Below are 23,167 nucleotides of genomic sequence, written 5' to 3'. Positions count from 1 at the left end.
GTGCAGCCACATCAGCACCAGTGTGGAGACGGATGGAGGAGCCGCCAGCAGACCACGTGACCTCACCCAGCAGTGTAGCCACATCAGCACCAGTGAGGAGACGGATGGAGGAGCCGCCAGCAGACCACGTGACCTCACCCAGCAGTGTAGCCACATCAGCACCAGTGAGGAGACGCATGGAGGAGCAGCCAGCAGACCACGTGACCTCACCCAGCAGTGTAGTCACATCAGCACCACTGAGGAGACAGATGGAGGAGCCGCCAGCAGACCATGTGACCTCACCCAGCAGTGTAGCCACATCAGCACCAGTGAGGAGACGGATGGAGGAGCAGCCAGCAGACCATGTGACCTCACCCAGCATTGCAGCCACATCAGCACCAGTGAGGAGATGGATGGAGGACCCGCCAGCAGACCATGTGACCTCACCCAGCAGTGTAGCCACATCAGCACCAGTGAGGAGATGGATGGAGGAGCCGCCAGCAGACCACGTGACCTCACCCAGCAGTGTAGCCACATCAGCACCATTCAGGAGACGGATGGAGGAAACGCCAGCAGATCACGTGAACTCACCCAGCAGTGCAGCCACATCAGCACCAGTGAGGAGATGGATGGAGGACCCGCCAGCAGACCATGTGACCTCACCCAGCAGTGTAGCCACATCAGCACCAGTGAGGAGATGGATGGAGAAGCCGCCAGCAGACCACGTGACCTCACCCAGCAGTGTAGTTACATCAGCACCAGTGAGGAGACAGATGGAGGAGCCGCCAGCAGACCACGTGACCTCACCCAGCAGTGTAGCCACATCAGCACCATTCAGGAGACAGATGGAGGAACCGCCAGCAGACCATGTGACCTCACCCAGCAGTGTAGCCACATCAGCACCAGTGAGGAGACGGATGGAGGAGCCGCCAGCAGACCATGTGACCTCACCCAGCAGTGTAGCCACATCAGCACCAGTGAGGAGACAGATGGAGGACCCGCCAGCAGACCACGTGACCTCACCCAGCAGTGTAGCCACATCAGCACCACTGAGGAGACAGATGGAGGAGCCGCCAGCAGACCACGTGACCTCACCCAGCAGTGTAGCCACATCAGCACCAGTGAGGAGACAGATGGAGGAGCCGCCAGCAGACCATGTGACCTCACCCAGCAGTGTAGCCACATCAGCACCAGTGAGGAGACGGATGGAGGAGCAGCCAGCAGACCATGTGACCTCACCCTGCATTGTAGCCACATCAGCACCAGTGAGGAGATGGATGGAGGACCCGCCAGCAGACCACGTGACCTCACCCAGCAGTGTAGCCACATCAGCACCATTCAGGAGACAGATGGAGGAACCGCCAGCAGATCACGTGACCTCACCCAGCAGTGCAGCCACATCAGCACCAGTGAGGAGATGGATGGAGGACCCCCCAGCAGATCATGTGACCTCACCCAGCAGTGTAGCCACATCAGCACCAGTGAGGAGATGGATGGAGGAGCCGCCAGCAGACCACGTGACCTCACCCAGCAGTGTAGTCACATCAGCACCAGTTAGGAGACAGATGGAGGAGCCGCCAGCAGACCACGTGACCTCACCCAGCAGTGTAGCCACATCAGCACCATTCAGGAGACAGATGGAGGAACCGCCAGCAGATCACATGACCTCACCCAGCAGTGCAGCCACATCAGCACCAGTGAGGAGACGGATGGAGAACCCGCCAGCAGACCATGTGACCTCACCCAGCAGTGTAGCCACATCAGCACCAGTGAGGAGACGGATGGAGGAGCCGCCAGCAGACCATGTGACCTCACCCAGCAGTGTAGCTACATCAGCACCAGTGAGGAGACGGATGGAGGAGCTGCCAGCAGACCATGTGACCTCACCCAGCAGTGTAGCCACATAAGCACCAGTGAGGAGACGGATGGAGGAGCCGCCAGCAGACCATGTGACCTCACCCAGCAGTGTAGCTACATCAGCACCAGTGAGTAGACGGATGGAGGAGCCGCCAGCAGACCATGTGACCTCACTCAGAAGTGTAGCCACATCAGCACCAGTGAGGAGACGTATGGAGGAGCCGCCAGCAGACCATGTGACCTCACCCAGCAGTGTAGCTACATCAGCACCAGTGAGGAGACAGATGGAGGAGCCCCCAGCAGACCATGTGACCTCACCCAGCAGTGTAGCCACATCAGCACCAGTGAGGAGACGGATGGAGGAGCCGCCAGCAGACCATGTGACCTCACCCAGCAGTGTAGCCACATCAGCACCAGTGAGGAGACGGATGGAGAACCCGCCAGCAGACCATGTGACCTCACCCAGCAGTGTAGCCACACCAGCACCAGTGAGGAGACAGATGGAAGAGCCGCCAGCAGACCACATGACCTCACCCAGCAGAGTAGCCACATCAGCACCAGTGAGGAGACAGATGGAGGAGCCACCAGCAGACCACGTGACCTCACCCAGCAGTGTAGCCACATCAGCATCAGTAAGGAGACAGATGGGGGAGCTGCCAGCAGACCACTTGACCTCACCCAGCAGTTTAGCCACATCAGCACCAGTGAGGACCTGCCAGCAGACCATGTGACCTCACCCAGCAGTGCAGCCACATCAACACCAGTGAGGAGACGGATGGAGGAGCCGCCAGCAGACCATGTGACCTCACCCAGCAGTGTAGCCACATCAGCACCAGTGAGTAGACAGATGGAAGAGCCGCCAGCAGACCATGTGACCTCACCCAGCAGTGTAGACACATCAGCACCAGTGAGGAGACGGATGGAGGAGCCGCCACCAGACCATGTGACCTAACCCAGCAGTGTAGCCACATCAGCACCAGTGAGGAGACGGATGTAAGAGCCGCCAGCAGACCACGTGACCTCACCCAGCAGTGCAGCCACATAAGCACCAGTGAGGAGACGGATGGAGGACCCGCCAGCAGACCATGTGACCTCACCCAGCAGTGTAGCCACATCAGCACCAGTGAGGAGACGGATGGAGGAGCCACCATCAGACCATGTGACCTCACCCAGCAGTGTAACCACATTAGCACCAGCGAGGAGACGGATGTAAGAGCCGCCAGCAGACCATGTGACCTCACCCAGCAGTGAAATCACATCAGTACCAGTGTGGAGACGGATGGAGGAGCCGCCAGCAGACCATGTGACCTCACCCAGCAATGTAGCCACATCAGCAACAGTGAGGAGACGGAAGGAGGAACCGCCAGCAGACCATGTGACCTCACCCAGGAGTGTAGCCACATCAGCACCAGTGAGGAGACGGATGGATTAGCCGCCAGCAGACCATGTGACCTCACCCAGCAGTGTAGCCACATCAGCACCAGTGAGGAGACGGATGGAGGTGCCGCCAGCAGACCATGTGACCTCACCCAGCAGTGCAGCCACATCAGCACCAGTGAGGAGACGGATGGAGGAGCCGCCAGCAGACCATGTGACCTCACCCAGCAGTGCAGCCACATTAGCACCAGAGTGGAGACGGATGGAGGAGCCGCCAGCAGACCACGTGACCTCACCCAGCAGTGTAGCCACATCAGCACCAGTGAGGAGACGGATGGAGGAGCCGCCAGCAGACCACGTGACCTCACCCAGCAGTGTAGCCACATCAGCACCAGTGAGGAGACGGATGGAGGAGCCGCCAACAGACCACGTGACCTCACCCAGCAGTGTAGCCACATCAGCACCAGTGAGGAGACGGATGGAGGAGCCGCCAGCAGACCACCTGACCTCACCCAGCAGTGTAGCCACATCAGCACCAGTGAGGAGACAGATGGAGGAGCCGCCAGCAGACCACGTGACCTCACCCAGCAGTGTAGCCACATCAGCACCAGTGAGGAGACGGATGGAGGAGCAGCCAGCAGACCATGTGACCTCACCCAGCAGTGTAGCCACATCAGCACCAGTGAGGAGATGGATGGAGGACCCGCCAGCAGACCATGTGACCTCACCCAGCAGTGTAGCCACATCAGCACCAGTGAGGAGATGGATGGAGGAGCCACCAGCAGACCATGTGACCTCACCCAGCAGTGTAGCCACATCAGCACCAGTGAGGAGACAGATGGAGGAGCCGCCAGCAGATCACGTGACCTCACCCAGCAGTGTAGCCACATCAGCACCATTGAGGAGATAGATGGAGGAGCCGCCAGCAGATCACGTGACCTCACCCAGCAGTGCAGCCACATCAGCACCAGTGAGGAGACGGATGGAGGAGCCGCCAGCAGACCATGTGACCTCACCCAGCAGTGCAGCCACATCAGCACCAGTGAGCAGACAGATGGAACCCAGCAGTGCAGCCGCATCAGCACCAGTGAGGAGACAGATGGAGGAGCCGCCAGCAGACCATGTGACCTCACCCAGCAGTGTAGCCACATCAGCACCAGTGAGGAGATGGATGGAGGAGCCGCCAGCAGACCATGTGACCTCACCCAGCAGTGTAGCCACATCAGCACCACTGAGGAGTCAGATGGAGGAGCCGCCAGCAGACCACGTGACCTCAACCAGCAGTGCAGCCACATCAGCACCAGTGAGGAGACGGATGGAGGAGCCGCCAGCAGACCATGTGACCTCACCCAGCAGTGTAGCCACATCAGCACCAGTGAGGAGACAGATGGAGGAGCCGCCAGCAGACCATGTGACCTCACCCAGCAGTGTAGCCACATCAGCACCAGTGAGGAGACGGATGGAGGAGCAGCCAGTAGACCATGTGACCTCACCCAGCAGTGTAGCCACATAAGCACCAGTGAGGAGATGGATGGAGGAGACGGCAGCAGACCACGTGACCTCATCCAGCAGTGTAGCCACATCAGCACCAGTGAGGAGACAGATGGAGGAGCCGCCAGCAGACCACGTGACCTCACCCAGCAGTGTAGCCACATCAGCACCATTCAGGAGACAGATGGAGGAGCCGCCAGCAGATCACGTGACCTCACCCAGCAGTGCAGCCACATCAGCACCAGTGAGGAGACGGATGGAGGAGCCACCAGCAGACCATGTGACCTCACCCAGCAGTGTAGCCACATCAGCACCAGTGACGAGACAGATGGAGGAGCCGCCAGCAGACCACGTGACCTCACCCAGCAGTGTAGCCACATCAGCACCATTGAGGAGATAGATGGAGGAGCCGCCAGCAGATTACATGACCTCACCCAGCAGTGCAGCCACATCAGCACCAGTGAGGAGACGGATGGAGGAGCCGCCAGCAGACAATGTGACCTCACCCAGCAGTGCAGCCACATCAGCAACAGTGAGGAGACAGATGGAACCCAGCAGTGCAGCCACATCAGCACCAGTGAGGAGACAGATGGAGGAGCCGCCAGCAGACCATGTGACCTCACCCAGCAGTGTAGCCACATCAGCACCAGTGAGGAGATGGATGGAGGAGCCGCCAGCAGACCATGTGACCTCACCCAGCAGTGTAGCCACATCAGCACCACTGAGGAGACAGATGGAGGAGCCGCCAGCAGACCACGTGACCTCACCCAGCAGTGCAGCCACATCAGCACCAGTGAGGAGACGGATGGAGGAGCCGCCAGCAGATCATGTGACCTCACCCAGCAGTGCAGCCACATCAGCACCAGTGAGGAGACGGATGGAGGAGCAGACAGCAGACCATGTGACCTCACCCAGCAGTGTAGCCACATCAGCACCAGTGAGGAGATGGATGGAGGACCCACCAGCAGACCATGTGACCTCACCCAGCAGTGTAGCCACATCAGCACCAGTGAGGAGATGGATGGAAGAGCCGCCAGCAGATCACGTGACCTCACCCAGCAGTGTAGCCACATCAGCACCAGTGAGGAGACAGATGGAGGAGCCGCCAGCAGACCACGTGACCTCACCCAGCAGAGTAGCCACATCAGCACCATTGAGGAGACAGATGGGGAGCCGCCAGCAGATCACGTGACCTCACCCAGTAGTGCAGCCACATCAGCACCAGTGAGGAGACGGATGGAGGAGCCACCAGCAGACCATGTGACCTCACCCAGCAGTGCAGCCACATCAGCACCAGTGAGGAGACAGATGGAGGAGCCGCCAGGAGACCATGTGACCTCACCCAGCAGTGTAGCCACATCAGCACCAGTGAGGAGACAGATGGAGGAGCCGCCAGCAGACCACGTGATCTCACCCAGCAGTGCACCCACATCAGCACCAGTGAGGAGACGGATGGAGGAGCCGCCAGCAGACCACGTGACCTCACCCAGCAGTGTAGCCACATCAGCACCAGTGAGGAGACAGATGGAGGAGCCGCTAGCAGACCACGTGATCTCACCCAGCAGTGCAGCCACATCAGCACCAGTGAGGAGACGGATGGAGGAGCCGCCAGCAGACCACGTGACCTCACCCAGCAGTGTAGCCACATCAGCACCAGTGAGGAGACGGATGGAGGAGCCGCCAGCAGACCACGTGACCTCACCCAGCAGTGTAGCCACATCAGCACCAGTGAGGAGACAGATGGAGGAGCCGCCAGCAGACCCTGTGACCTCACCCAGCAGTATAGCCACATCAGCACCAGTGAGGAGACGGATGGAGGAGCCGCCAGCAGACCATGTGACCTCAGCCAGCAGTGTAGCCACATCAGCACCAGTGAGGAGATAGATGGAGGAGCCGCCAGCAGACCACGTGACCTCACCCAGCAGTGTAGCCACATCAGCACCAGTGAGGAGACAGATGGAGGCGCCGCCAGCAGACCACGTGATCTCACCCAGCAGTGTAGCCACATCAGCACCATTGAGGAGACAGATGGAGGAGCCGCCAGCAGATCACGTGACCTCTCCCAGCAGTGCAGCCACATCAGCACCAGTGAGGAGACGGATGGAGGAGCCGCCAGCAGACCATGTGACCTCACCCAGCAGTGCAGCCACATCAGCACCAGTGAGGAGACAGATGGAGGAGCCGCTAGCAGACCACGTGATCTCACCCAGCAGTGCAGCCACATCAGCACCAGTGAGGAGACGGATGGAGGAGCCGCCAGCAGACCACGTGACCTCACCCAGCAGTGTAACCACATCAGCACCAGTGAGGAGACGGATGGAGGAGCCGCCAGCAGACCACGTGACCTCACCCAGCAGTGTAGCCACATCAGCACCAGTGAGGAGACAGATGGAGGAGCCGCCAGCAGACCATGTGACCTCACCCAGCAGTGTAGCCACATCAGCACCAGTGAGGAGACGGATGGAGGAGCCGCCAGCAGACCATGTGACCTCAGCCAGCAGTGTAGCCACATCAGCACCAGTGAGGAGATAGATGGAGGAGCCGCCAGCAGACCACGTGACCTCACCCAGCAGTGTAGCCACATCAGCACCAGTGAGGAGACAGATGGAGGAGCCGCCAGCAGACCACGTGATCTCACCCAGCAGTGTAGCCACATCAGCACCATTGAGGAGACAGATGGAGGAGCCGCCAGCAGATCACGTGACCTCTCCCAGCAGTGCAGCCACATCAGCACCAGTGAGGAGACGGATGGAGGAGCCGCCAGCAGACCATGTGACCTCACCCAGCAGTGCAGCCACATCAGCACCAGTGAGGAGATGGATGGAGGAGCCGCCAGCAGACCATGTGACCTCACCCAGCAGTGTAGCCACATCAGCACCAGTGAGGAGACGGATGGAGGAGCCGCCATGTGACCTCTCTGAGCAGCGTGTCACATCAGCACCAGCCGCCAGTGCGGAGACAGGGCAATAGATTGATGCATATTCATGTGAACTGGGTTAGTAATTGCTGCATTTTAAAAATGGGTCAGGGGCCAGATCTAATTGTTTCTATATGGAGACACTGTATAATATATAGCACAGTAAACATAATGTATAGGATACAGGGGTCTATTTACTAAGCAGTGTTAGGCGACAGAGTGAAAAGTGATAAGGTGCCAGCCAATCAGCTCCCAACTGTCATCTCACAGGCTGTGTTTGAAAAATGACAGTTGGGAGCTGATAGGCTGTCATTTTATCACTTTCTTATCACTTTTCACTCTGTCTCCTAACACTGCTTAGTAAATAGACCCCACAGTATAATATATAAGCTAGAGAATTTATATATACTATAGAATAATAAACAGGACACAGGATAATAAATAGTACAGTAAACATAATGTATAGGATACAGTATAATATATAGTACAGTATAATATATACACTACAGAATTTATATATACTATAGTATAATAAACAGGACACAGTATAATATATAGCACAGTAAACATAATGTATAGGATACAGTATAATATATAGTACAGTATAATATATACACTACAGAATTTAAATATACTATAGTATAATAAACAGGACACAGTATAATATATAGTATAGTAAACATAATGTATAGGATACAGTATAATATATAGTACAGTATAATATATACACTACAGAATTTATATATACTATAGTATAATAAACAGGACACGGTATAATATATAGTACAGTAAACATAATGTATAGGATACAGTATAATATATAGTATAGTATAATATATACACTACAGAATTTATATATACTATAGTATAATAAACAGGACACAGTATAATATATAGTACAGTAAACATAATGTATAGGATACCGTATAATATATAGTACAGTATAATATATACACTACAGAATTTAAATATACTATAGTATAATAAACAGGACACAGTATAATATATAGTACAGTAAACATAATGTATAGGATACAGTATAATATATAGTACAGTATAATATATACACTATAGAATTTATATATACTATAGTATAATAAACAGGACACGGTATAACATATAGTACAGTAAACATAATGTATAGGATACAGTATAATATATAGTACAGTATAATATATACACTACAGAATTTATATATACTATAGTATAATAAACAGGACACAGTATAATATATAGTACAGTAAATATAATGTATAGGATACAGTATAATATATAGTACAGTATAATATATACACTACAGAATTTAAATATACTATAGTATAATAAACAGGACACAGTATAATATATAGTACAGTAAACATAATGAATAGGATACAGTATAATATATAGTACAGTATAATATATACACTACAGAATTTATATATACTATAGTATAATAAACAGGACACGGTATAATATATAGTGCAAGATTCAGAGATGTACTCAATGCCGATATTTTTACAGTTCAGCGATTAACGATCACACTGCGCAGGCGCCAGGCACGGTACCTTAGCGGTGCCGATCTCTGTGTTTTTGAAAAGTGATTGACAGTCAGGGACCATTTGAGGAGGATTACGGGGAGTGGCAGCAAAAATACAGGTGTGTCGCGACAGTTTTTGGGGAGTGTCTCAGCCTACAACTGCGATCCCGTACACAGAAATGTGAGCTTGTTTGCACCTGCCTGGATCTGCCACCACCGCTGTGAGCTTGTTTTCACCTGCCTGGATCTGTCCCTACCGCTGTGAGCTTGTTTGCACCTGCCTGGATCTGCCACCACCGCTGTGAGCTTGTTTGCACCTGCCTGGATCTGCCACCACCAGTGTGAGCTTGTTTGCACCTGCCTGGATCTGCCACCACCGCTGTGAGCTTGTTTGCACCTGCCTGGATCTGTCACTACCGCTGTGAGCTTGTTTGCACCTGCCTGGATCTGCCACCACCGCTGTGTGCTTCTGTGCACCTGCCTGGATCTGCCACCACCGCTGTGAGCTTGCTTGCACCTGCCTGGATCTGCCACCACCGCTGTGAGCTTGTTTGCACCTGCCTGGATCTGGCATCACCAATGTGAGCTTGTTTGCACCTGTCTGGATCTGTCACCACTGCTGTGAGCTTCTGTGCACCTGCCTGGATCTGCCACCACCACTGTGAGCTTGTTTGCACCTGCCCGGATCTGCCATCACCGTTGTGAGCTTGTTTGCACCTGCCTGGATCTGACACCACCGCTGTGAGCTTGTTTGCACCTGCCTGGATCTGACACCACCACTGTGAGCTTGTTTGCACCTGCCTGGATCTGCCACCCCCGTTGTGTGCTTGTTTGCACCTGCCTGGATCTGCCACCACTGCTGTGAGCTTGTTTGCACCTGCCTGGATCTGCCACCACCGCTGTGAGCTTGTTTGCACCTGCCCGGATCTGCCACCACCGCTGTGAGCTTGTCTCCACCTGCCCGGATCTGCCACCACCGCTGTGAGCTTGTTTGCACCTGCCTGGATCTGCCACCACCGCTGTGAGCTTGTTTGCACCTGCCCGGATCTGCCACCACCGCTGTGTGCTTGTTTGCATCTGCCTGGATCTGCCACCACCGGTGTGAGCTTGTTTGCACCTGCCTGGATCTGACACCACCGCTGTGAGCTTGTCTGCACCTGCCTGGATCTGACACCACCACTGTGAGCTTGTTTGCACCTGCCTGGATCTGCCACCCCCGTTGTGTGCTTGTTTGCACCTGCCTGGATCTGCCACCACTGCTGTGAGCTTGTTTGCACCTGCCTGGATCTGCCACCACCGCTGTGAGCTTGTTTGCACCTGCCCGGATCTGCCACCACCGCTGTGAGCTTGTCTCCACCTGCCCGGATCTGCCACCACCGCTGTGAGCTTGTTTGCACCTGCCTGGATCTGCCACCACCGCTGTGAGCTTGTTTGCACCTGCCCGGATCTGCCACCACCGCTGTGTGCTTGTTTGCATCTGCCTGGATCTGCCACCACCGGTGTGAGCTTGTTTGCACCTGCCCGGATCTGCCACCACCGCTGTGTGCTTGTTTGCACCTGCCTGGATCTGCCACCACCGGTGTGAGCTTGTTTGCACCTGCCCGGATCTGCCACCACCGCTGTGTGCTTGTTTGCACCTGCCTGGATCTGCGAAGCCACCAGGGGGCGTCTCAACACATTTCCCAGCGGTTACAGCTTTAACATATTTCTACACAGCAGCTGCGTATGGGATTACAGCTGCAAATGCATTAGCGTACATCTCTGAATTAGGGCCATAGTACAATATAATATATGATACAGTATGTACAGTATAATACACAGCATAATATCTAATACAGTATATATGGTATAATACACAGGACACGGTATATTATATAATACAATATATACGGTATAATACATAGGACACAGTATAATATATAATACAGTATATACGGTATAATACATAGGACACAGTATAATATATAATACACAGTGTATACAGTATAATACACAGGACACAGTATAATATGTAATACAGTATATACAGTATAGTACACAGGACACAGTATAATATATAATACAGTATAATACACAGGACATAGTATAATATAATATGTAATTCAGTATATACAGTATAATACACAGGACATAGTATAATATGTAATACAGTATATACAGTATAATATATGTAGTACATACAGTATAATATATAGGAAACAGTACATACAGTATAATATATACATACAGTATAATATATAGGATACAGTATATACAGTATAATATATGTAGTACATACAGTATAATATATAGGAAACAGTACATACAGTATATAATATATACATACAGTATAATATATAGGATACAGTACATACAGTATAATATATAGGATATAGTACATACAGTATAATATATGTAGTACATACAGTATAATATATAGGATACAGTACATACAGTATAATATATAGGATATAGTACATACAGTATAATATATGTAGTACATACAGTATAATATATAGGATACAGTACATACAGTATAATATATACATACAGTATAATATATAGGATACAGTATATACAGTATAATATATGTAGTACATACAGTATAATATATAGGAAACAGTACATACAGTATAATATATACATACAGTATAATATATAGGATACAGTACATACAGTATAATATATACATACAGTATAATATATAGGATACAGTACATACAGTATAATATATAGGATATAGTACATACAGTATAATATATAGGATACAGTACATACAGTATAATATATAGGATATAGTACATACAGTATAATATATGTAGTACATACAGTATAATATATAGAATACAGTACATACAGTATAATATATAGGATACAGTACATACAGTACAATATATAGGATACAGTACATACAGGATAATATATACATACAGTATAATATATAGGATACAGTACATACATTATAATATATACATACAGTATAACATATAGGATACAGTACATACAGTATAATATATAGGATACAGTACATACCAGTATAATATATACATACAGTATAATATATAGGATACAGTACACACAGTATAATATATAGGATATAGTACATACAGTATAATATATGTAGTACATACAGTATAATATATAGGATACAGTACATACAGTATAATATATACATACAGTATAATATATAGGATACAATACATACAGTATAATATATGTAGTGCATACAGTATAATATATAGGATACAATACATACAGGAAAATATATACATACAGTATAATATATAGGATACAGTACATACAGTATAATATATACATACAGTATAATATATAGGATATAGTACATACAGTATAATATATAGGATACAGTACATACAGTATAATATATAGGATATAGTACATACAGTATAATATATGTAGTACATACAGTATAATATATAGGATACAGTACATACAGTATAATATATACATACAGTATAATATATAGGACACAATACATACAATATAATATATGTAGTGCATACAGTATAATATATAGGATACAATACATACAGGATAATATATACATACAGTATAATATATAGGATACAGTACATACAGTATAATATATACATACAGTATAATATATAGGATATAGTACATACAGTATAATATATAGGATACAGTACATACGGTATAATATATAGGATATAGTACATACAGTATAATATATGTAGTACATACAGTATAATATATAGGATACAGTACATACAGTATAATATATACATACAGTATAATATATAGGATACAGTACATACAGTATAATATATAGGATACAGTACATACAGGATAATATATACATACAGTATAATATATAGGATACAGTACATACAGTATAATATATAGGATATAGTACATACAGTATAATATATAGGATACAGTACATACAGTATAATATATAGGATATAGTACATACAGTATAATATATGTAGTACATACAGTATAATATATAGGATACAGTACATACAGGATAATATATACATACAGTATAATATATAGGATACAGTACATACAGTATAATATATAGGATATAGTACATACAGTATAATATATAGGATACAGTACATACAGTATAATATATAGGATATAGTACATACAGTATAATATATGTAGTACATACAGTATAATATATAGGATACAGTACATACAGTATAATATATACATACAGTATAATATATAGGATACAGTACATACAGTACAATATATAGGATACAGTACATACAGGATAATATATACATACAGTATAATATATAGGATACAGTACATACAGTATAATATATGTAGTACATACAGTATAATAAATAGGATACAGTACATACAGTATAATATATACATACAGTATAATATATAGGATACAGTACATACAGTATAATATATAGGATACAGTACATACAGTATAATATATACATACAGTATAATATATAGGATACAGTACATACAGTATAATATATAGGATACAGTACATACATTATAATATATACATACAGTATAATATATAGGATACAGTACATACAGTATAATATATAGGATATAGTACATACAGTATAATATATGTAGTACATACAGTATAATATATACATACAGTATAATATATAGGATACTCCCATATACATCTCTGATCTCATCTCCCTTCACGCTCCTCTCCGCCCTCTTCGCTCAACTAATGCACGCCGCCTTTCATGCCAGCTGATTACTTCCTCCCACTCCCGCCTCCAAGATTTTGCCCGCACTGCTCCCCACCTCTGGAACTCTCTCCCACTCCGCATCAGACTCTCCACCTGTTTGCAATCCTTCAAACAGGCTCTCAAGACCCACTACTTCATCAAAGCCTTCCAGCTATCATTCTAACTCCCTGATACATGCTCATTCGTCCCCATCTACCCCATCTGTGTCAACCCAGTTTGTCTTCCCCCCACCTTTTTAGAATGTAAGCTCTCACGAGCAGGGCCCTCTACCCTCTTGTGCTTCTCCTTACTATAGTGTCATTTACTTCTTACTCACCACTAGGGCACATAACACTTGGTGCTTATGCTCTGTTGCTTATCTGGGTGATATGGTCACTAATGTAGCAATATATATTATCCATGTCCTGTATTGTATTGTATTGTTCTGTAAGTCACTTGTATACAATATGTTTATGTACTGTGTGAGTCGCTGCGGAACACTTGTGGCGCCATCTAAATAATGCTAATAATAATAGTAATAATAATAATATATAGGATACAGTACATACAGTATAATATATAGGATACAGTACATACAGTATAATATATACATACAGTATAATATATAGGATACAGTACATACAGTATAATATATAGGATACAGTACATACAGGATAATATATAGGATATAGTACATACAGTATAATATATAGGATACAGTACATACAGTATAATATATAGGATATAGTACATACAGGATAATATATAGGATACAGTACATACAGTATAATATATGTAGTACATACAGTATAATATATACATACAGTATAATATATAGGATACAGTACATACAGGATAATATATAGGATACAGTACATACAGTATAATATATGTAGTACATACAGTATAATATATAGGATATAGTACATACAGTATAATATATAGGATACAGTACATACAGTATAATATATAGGATATAGTATATACAGTATAATATATGTAGTACATACAGTATAATATATAGGATACAGTACATACAGTATAATATATAGGATACAGTATAATATATAGGATACAGTACATACAGTATAATATATAGGATACAGTACATACAGGATAATATATAGGATACAGTACATACAGTATAATATATAGGATATAGTACATACAGTATAATATATAGGATACAGTACATACAGTATAATATATAGGATATAGTACATACAGTATAATATATAGGATACAGTACATACAGTATAATATATACATACAGTATAATATATAGGATACAGTACATACAGTATAATAAATAGGATACAGTACATACAGTATAATATATAGGATACAGTACATACAGTATAATAAATAGGATACAGTACATACAGTATAATAAATAGGATATAGTACATACAGTATAATATATAGGATATAGTACATACAGTATAATATATAGGATACAGTACATACAGTATAATATATAGGATATAGTACATACAGTATAATATATAGGATATAGTACATACAGTATAATATATAGGATACAGTACATACAGTATAATATATAGGATATAGTACATACAGTATAATATATAGGATACAGTACATACAGTATAATATATAGGATACAGTACATACAGGATAATATATAGGATATAGTACATACAGTATAATATATAGGATATAGTACATACAGTATAATATATAGGATATAGTACATACAGGATAATATATAGGATACAGTACATACAGTATAATATATAGGATATAGTACATACAGTATAATATATAGGATATAGTACATACAGTATAATATATAGGATACAGTACATACAGGATAATATATAGGATATAGTACATACAGTATAATATATAGGATATAGTACATACAGTATAATATATAGGATACAGTACATACAGTATAATATATAGGATATAGTACATACAGTATAATATATAGGATATAGTACATACAGGATAATATATAGGATACAGTACATACAGTATAATATATAGGATATAGTACATACAGTATAATATATAGGATACAGTACATACAGTATAATATATAGGATACAGTACATACAGTATAATATATAGGATATAGTACATACAGGATAATATATAGGATACAGTACATACAGTATAATATATAGGATATAGTACATACAGTATAATATATAGGATATAGTACATACAGTATAATATATAGGATATAGTACATACAGGATAATATATAGGATACAGTACATACAGTATAATATATAGGATATAGTACATACAGTATAATATATAGGATATAGTACATACAGGATAATATATAGGATACAGTACATACAGTATAATATATAGGATATAGTACATACAGTATAATATATAGGATACAGTACATACAGTATAATATATAGGATACAGTACATACAGTATAATATATAGGATATAGTACATACAGGATAATATATAGGATACAGTACATACAGTATAATATATAGGATATAGTACATACAGTATAATATATAGGATATAGTACATACAGGATAATATATAGGATACAGTACATACAGTATAATATATAGGATACAGTACATACAGTATAATATATAGGATACAGTACATACAGTATAATATATAGGATATAGTACATACAGTATAATATATAGGATATAGTACATACAGTATAATATATAGGATATAGTACATACAGGATAATATATAGGATACAGTACATACAGTATAATATATAGGATATAGTACATACAGTATAATATATAGGATACAGTACATACAGTATAATATATAGGATACAGTACATACAGGATAATATATAGGATACAGTACATACAGTATAATATATAGGATATAGTACATACAGTATAATATATAGGATATAGTACATACAGTATAATATATAGGATATAGTACATACAGGATAATATATAGGATATAGTACAATGTGTGTGTGAATATATATATATATATGTGTATAAGTAGGGGGGGGGGGGCTGTCGGTCACTCACCCCGGTCACCCGCTCTCAGTCTCTGAGTGTAAACTCTCTGGTCTCCATGGTGACAGCTCGGGCACCGGAAGTGGGCGTGTCATGTGACCGGCGCGGCCGCTATTGGGGAGGTCTCCGCCTCCCGGTTCTGCGGCGCTAGGCCCTGGATGACCCCCTCCCCCCCATCGTGTACTGTTGTCGGCACCGGGCGTGAGAACCGGAGCCCGGGACCGGTGCTCCCCGGAAATGCGTCATCAGTCGGGGGCGGGGGCCATACCGGGTCACAGGGATCAGTGTCACTCACAGTGCTTCCCGCCGGGTCACAAGATGGTGGACGAGCTGGAGGAGCTGGAGGACCTGGTGCACGTCACGGTGGGCGACCTTCCCAGTCGGGGCTATGGCGTCATGGAGGAGATCCGACGTCAGGGCAAACTGTGTGACGTCACGCTCAAGGTAGAGCAATGTGACCTCCCCCACCCTGACCTCCCCTCTCCCCCGCAATCTCCAATATCAACACCAGCCTCTACCTTCACCCGCCCCCTATATACCATCCCCTGTACACTGACACCCCCCATATGCCAGCCCCTGTACACTGACACCCCCCATATACCATCCCCTGTACACTGACACCCCCCATATGCCATCCCCTGTACACTGATACCCCCCATATGCCATCCCCTGTACACTGACACCCCCCATATGCCATCCCCTGTACACTGACACCCCCCATATACCATCCCCTGTACACTGACACCCCCCATATGCCATCCCCTGTACACTGACACCCTTCATATACCAGCCCCTGTACACTGACACCCCCCATATACCAGCCCCCTATACACTGACACCCCCCATATACCATCCCCTGTACACTGACACCCCCCATATGCCATCCCCTGTACACTGACACCCTTCATATACCAGCCCCTGTACACTGACACCCCCCATATACCAGCCCCTATACACTGACACCCCCCATATACCAGCCCCTATACACTGACACCCTTCATATACCAGCCCCTATACACTGACACCCTCCATATACCAGCCCCTATACACTGACACCCTCCATATACCAGCCCCTATACACTGACACCCTCCATATACCAGTCCCCATATACCATCTCCTATACACTGACACCCCCACATACCATCTCCTATACACTGACACCCCCCCATATGCCAGCCCCTATACACTGACACCCCCATATGCCAGCCCCTATACACTGACACCCCCATATGCCAGCCCCTATACACTGCCATCCCCCATATGCCAGCCCCCCATATGCCATCCCCTATACACTGACACCCCCATATACCATCCCCTATACACTGCCCCCAAACTATGTGCCCCCCACTATGCCATCCCCTATACACTGCCCCCCACTATGCCATCCCCTATACACTGCCCCCCCACTATGCCATCCCCTATACACTGCCCCCCCACTATGCCATCCCCTATACACTGCCCCCCCACTATGCCATCCCCTATACACTGCCCCCCCACTATGCCATCACCTATACATTTGACACCCCCATATGCCATCCCCTATACACTGAGGGGGGTGTCAGTGTATAGGGGATGGCATATGGGGGGGGGCAGTGTATAGGCCCTAAACACTGACACCCCCCCATATGACATCCCCTATACACTGATACACCCCATATGCACCAGCCCCTATACACTGACACCCCCATATACACCAGCCGCTATACACGGACACACTACAAATCCACCCCCCCAAATACCAGCCTCCATCCCCTATGCATTGATCCCCATATACCAGCTTCTGCATCATACATACTAATTCCCCAAATACCAGACCCTATACACTGACACCCCCCAAATACCAGCCTCCATCCCCTTTAGTGATTTTCCATATACCATCCCCTCTACATTGACACCCCAAAATCCATCCCCCATACATTGATCCCCCATATACCATCTACTATACAGACACACCCATATACCTGTCCCTATACATGCCCAAATACCATTCCCATCCCCTATACAGTGATCCCCCATATATAATCCCCTATACACAGAATCGGTTTGTAATGCGGTGGCCGATTAGCCGCCGGATCAAATACCGACACCAGAAGACCGAAGGCTGGGGCTGGTAAGTAGCCTAACCCTCCCTTAGTGGTGCTTCCCTGCCCTATCCTCTCCTGTATGTCTGATCATATTAGTGATATAATGGTGTGATTATGTTACATGATGGCTTCATCTAATTACTAACCATTCTCATCTTGTTGTCTATGTAATCATTACCATATAAGTATCGCATACACTTCCCATTACTGTATGGAGACTGGAGCAGGATTACCAATATACTATCTCCCAGGAGAAGCAGATATCCCAGTGTGAGGTGTGAGAGGAGATGTTGAGCTGTGTAATTACTCTGTCGCCTACAGCAAGTTTGTGGGTGTGACTGTGTTGTACTGTATAGAGATTATGGGATTCAGCAGGTTTCGGCTGTGCCTCGTGTCCTCGCATTGCCTTGTCGCTGTGCCTCGTGTCCTCGCATTGCCTCGTCGCTGTGCCTCGCCTCGTCGCTGTGCCTCGTGTCCTCGCATTGCCTCATCGCTGTGCCTCGTGTCCTCGCATTGCCTCGTCGCTGTGCCTCATGTCCTCGCATTGCCTCGTCCTCGCAGCTGGGGTGAGGTGCATTCCCCCAGGACCACAGATTACAGGGACATTGTGCTGATAATCACTTATCTTATATTGTCCATTATAACAATGTATCGGTGTACGGCGCTTGGCGTTATGGCTCTACAGATAACATTGTAACTTTCTCTCATACAACAAGGTAAATAAATCGGGACCGAGGCTCGTTACACAATTGAGCTTCAGCCTTTATAGTCTAACATTATACAAGTAATAAGAATGTAACTTCTACCTAGGGCAGAGGTTCCCAAACAAGTATGGATATCCTTAAAACATGGACTGTAATGGCGGAGTTTGGGAACCTCTGACCTAGGGTGTGTATGTATGTATGTATATATATATATATATATATATGTATGTGTGTGTGTGTGTGTATATATATATATATATATATATATATATATATATATTTATAATATTCCATAAACCTTACAAGACTAGGAAGGAGAAATGCTAGGTAAAGTGTCATCTCCGTCCTACCCCCTTCCAAGAAGTAAGAGGAATAATTGGTCCAAGTAGAAACAGATTAGGACCCAGCAGCCAGCCTGCAGCCTCCTCCAAAGGCATGGTTTGTTTTTTCTGCCGCAGGGACCTTTAATGTGAGGTGTGTACAGAGATTGGAGACGGGGGCCTCCTGTAAGAGACGGGGCCTCCTGTAAGAGACGGGACCTCCTGTAAGAGACGGGACCCCCTATAAACGGTGCTGTAATTCCTATGTCTCATCACTGCTGAGGATACAGAGAGCTGATGTGAACCCGTCTTCATGTAACGAGTTGAAGTTTGTGTTTTAGCTGCTTACACTGAGATCAGCGACAAATCCTTATCTTAGAACCTGTGCTTCGGTTGCTGAATATAACATCCATACGTCACATCTCCTATATATTACTGATCCCAGACATGACCCTCTCGGAACGCCGGCTGGTTGTGTTATAATGGCTTCTCCTCCGTCTATACTACAACATAACACTCACTACATTTCTTACTATACACAGTGTATGTTCTTTCTCTTTTAAATATTAAATATGCCTCAATCATGTGTTTTAGTAGCAGAACTTAGAATATATATAAATTGTTGCTTTTTTTGGACCGCGGTAAGCTTCTAGCGCTGTCCCCTGCTATTCGTGGTGCTGGGAGACCACGTCCACATGGGACTAAAATGGTCAGTCCCCACCATAGAAAAGCAGGACCAGGAGGTCATTTTCTTACTCTGTATATGGTCAGCAATATGTGGGCAACAAGGACGTCACACCCATGTGTGCTTGCTGGTCATCTCCTTCCAATACCGTGGGCACTAATATGGACTTGGTTCCCCCTTTGTGGCAATAACTCCCTCCTGGGCAGACTCTGGAACATGGCTGCAGGGACTGGTTTCCTCTCGGCCACAAGAGCGTTGGTGAGGTCGGGCGCTGATGTTGGGGATAAGCCCTGGCTCGCAATCAGCGTTACAGTTCATCCCAATGTGTCCGATGGATTGAGGTCAGGGCTCTGTGCCGGCCGGTCAGGTTTTTCCACCCCAAACCCAGCAAAGCATTTTCTGATGGACGTTGCTATGCGCATGGGGCATTGCCATGCTGACACAGGACAGGGCTTAACCCTCATACTTTACCCACAAAGGTGAAGGCACAAACCTCTCTACAATCTCACTGTATGCTGTAGCACTAACGTCCGGGAGAGAGAGAGGGTACAATGGAAGGAATATTGGGAGCACCTTGTGGGCCGTGACACCTGGTCAGTTTCCCAGTCCTAACATTATCAGGTGGGTAGTTCCTCAGCAAAAGCAGGGTATTGTGCCACATTTCGGGGATAGGATTTGTGTATTCTCTCTGGAATATTTGTTACACCCAGGGCCGGAAAACTGCTGGAAACTGTGAAGGTCGTGAAAAAAAATAATGATATTTTTATAACCTGAAACCTACACACCTGCTGCTTAGCGCCCTATGGACCCGATCTCTCGTTACTATGAATAAAATAACTTCCTTCCTGCGATCCCTGCCGCCCAATGAGTGAGGAATCCGTTTTCTGGGGCTCACCTCTCAGCCAATCACCACAGGCTTCCCCATGCCAGCTGTAATGTGATTGGCTTTCACCTCACAGCAAAAGGCATTCATTGAATTTTTATTTGGTTGATTGGAGGAGTTGTGTGTAGCTCCATTCATATCTACGGTCCATGTACATGATAGGGAGGGATGCTGTGCTGGTTACGCTGCCTATAGGGGGGGGCGTACTATATACACACACAAACATGCAATAAGCAGCCTCACACGGCCCGCTTAGAGTTTGACTCGTACCCTGCGTGTGCGCACATTGCAAGCCAGATTCCACGTTCTAACCTTTTGAGCGCAGGCGTAAGCAAGGAGAAAGTCTTACGGTATAAAGTCCATGTTGTACGTTACAGTACAGTATTATGTGGGACACACAAGGGCAATATGCTATATGGGGGCATAGAGGAGGTCTGGACTGTAGGGTCGTATTCCAATGCAACATTCTCCTTCCACAATACCTCAAACTATTCACAGACACATTCACATTTTGAAAACTTTTCTGGTGCTGAAACGGATTATAATTAGCCTGCTCTAGAGCCCCCCTCCCCACCTCAGTCTTTTACAATTCTATTCATCAATTGAATACAAATTGGACAAATGGAGCCCACGTGCGCTGTGACTCTTATCTTGTACATCGCCATCCATCTCCCATGGTGTAATAACGAGGTGTAAGGGGGCAGCAGTGGAGCCCCCCCTTATTTAGCCCTTGTATTGGGGGCTCCTTTCTGCAGAGCACGTTTCCCTTGGTTAGTGGTGGGAATCAGCGCTAGTAAGTGATAATCCTGTGTTTTCCTTACAGAACACACAATGTCTACATACAGGGGGTCACCATGGGTTCCTGTGTCTATAAGAATGCAGCCCACTCCTGCCCTAGGTGCCAGCGACACTGTGGCAGCACTTCCTGGCTAACCTACACCAGTCACAGGTTCCCTAGTAGGTCCGTTGTCTATAATTCCATCCGCAGAATGGCGGCCTGCTCCACGTGTCACTGACCGGCGCTCTGTGACTCCCCTCTGGCGGTATTGGTGCAGGCAGTAGACTGGTGCCGCGCTGCTGTCAGACTGTTCTGTATAGGCAGTATTGGCAGTCCTCACCCATTTACATCTGACCTCATCTCCCTTCACTCTCCCACCCGCCCAATTCGCTCCACAAATGCCACCTCTCATGCCAACTGATTAGTTCCTGCCACTCCCACCTCCGAGACTTTGCCCGTGCTGCTCCCTACCTCTGGAACCCTCTCCCTCTTCCCATGAGAGACTTCACCACTCTACAAATCTACAAACGGGCTCTCCAGACCCACTACTTCATCATAGCCTTCCAGCTCTCATCCTACATGCTCCTTCCTCCCTGTCTACCCCATCTGTGTCACACCTGTATGTCTGCCCCTCTCCTTTAGAATGTAAGCTCTCATGAGCAGGGCCCTCTTCCCTCACGTGCTTCTCCTCTCCCTTACTTACACTTTCTTATGCTCCCTACAACGACACCTAACCCCTGGTTGCTGGCGCCCTGCAACTTATCTGAGTCACGCTCACAGATGCAGCAATGTGTATATACCAGGTCCCTGTCCTGCAGTGTGTATAAACCAGGTCCTTGTCCTGCAATGTGTATAAACCAGGTCCCTGTCCTGCGGTGTGTATAAACC

General features: G+C 46.3%; 2 protein-coding genes across 4 annotated transcripts in view; one reads left to right on the top strand and one right to left on the bottom strand.

Moving 5' to 3' along the window:
* Nucleotides 1-17,257, bottom strand: part of KIF9 (kinesin family member 9) — a gene marked incomplete at its 3' end in the record, with an annotated part of 97,271 nt that extends 80,014 nt beyond the window's left edge. Inside the window, exon 1 of the mRNA XM_088466418.1 lies at nt 17,120-17,257. The remainder of the gene's footprint in view (nt 1-17,119) is intronic.
* Nucleotides 16,946-23,167, top strand: part of KLHL18 (kelch like family member 18) — a 50,204-nt gene continuing 43,982 nt past the window's right edge. For 2 of the 3 annotated variants that reach the window (XM_088466421.1, XM_088466420.1), the window contains exon 1: nt 16,946-17,268. In XM_088466421.1, coding sequence (XP_088322547.1) covers nt 17,062-17,268 — 207 coding nt within the window. In that variant the 5' untranslated portion in view covers nt 16,946-17,061. Of the gene's footprint in view, nt 17,269-18,861; nt 18,936-23,167 lie in introns of all 3 variants that reach the window. The other variant, XM_088466422.1, reaches the window with a different exon arrangement.

The sequence above is a fragment of the Taudactylus pleione genome, unplaced genomic scaffold, assembly GCF_031769625.1.
Source record: "Taudactylus pleione unplaced genomic scaffold, aTauple2 ptg003125l, whole genome shotgun sequence".
Classification (NCBI taxonomy): domain Eukaryota; kingdom Metazoa; phylum Chordata; class Amphibia; order Anura; family Myobatrachidae; genus Taudactylus; species Taudactylus pleione.
This window is presented reverse-complemented; position numbering and strand designations above follow the sequence as displayed.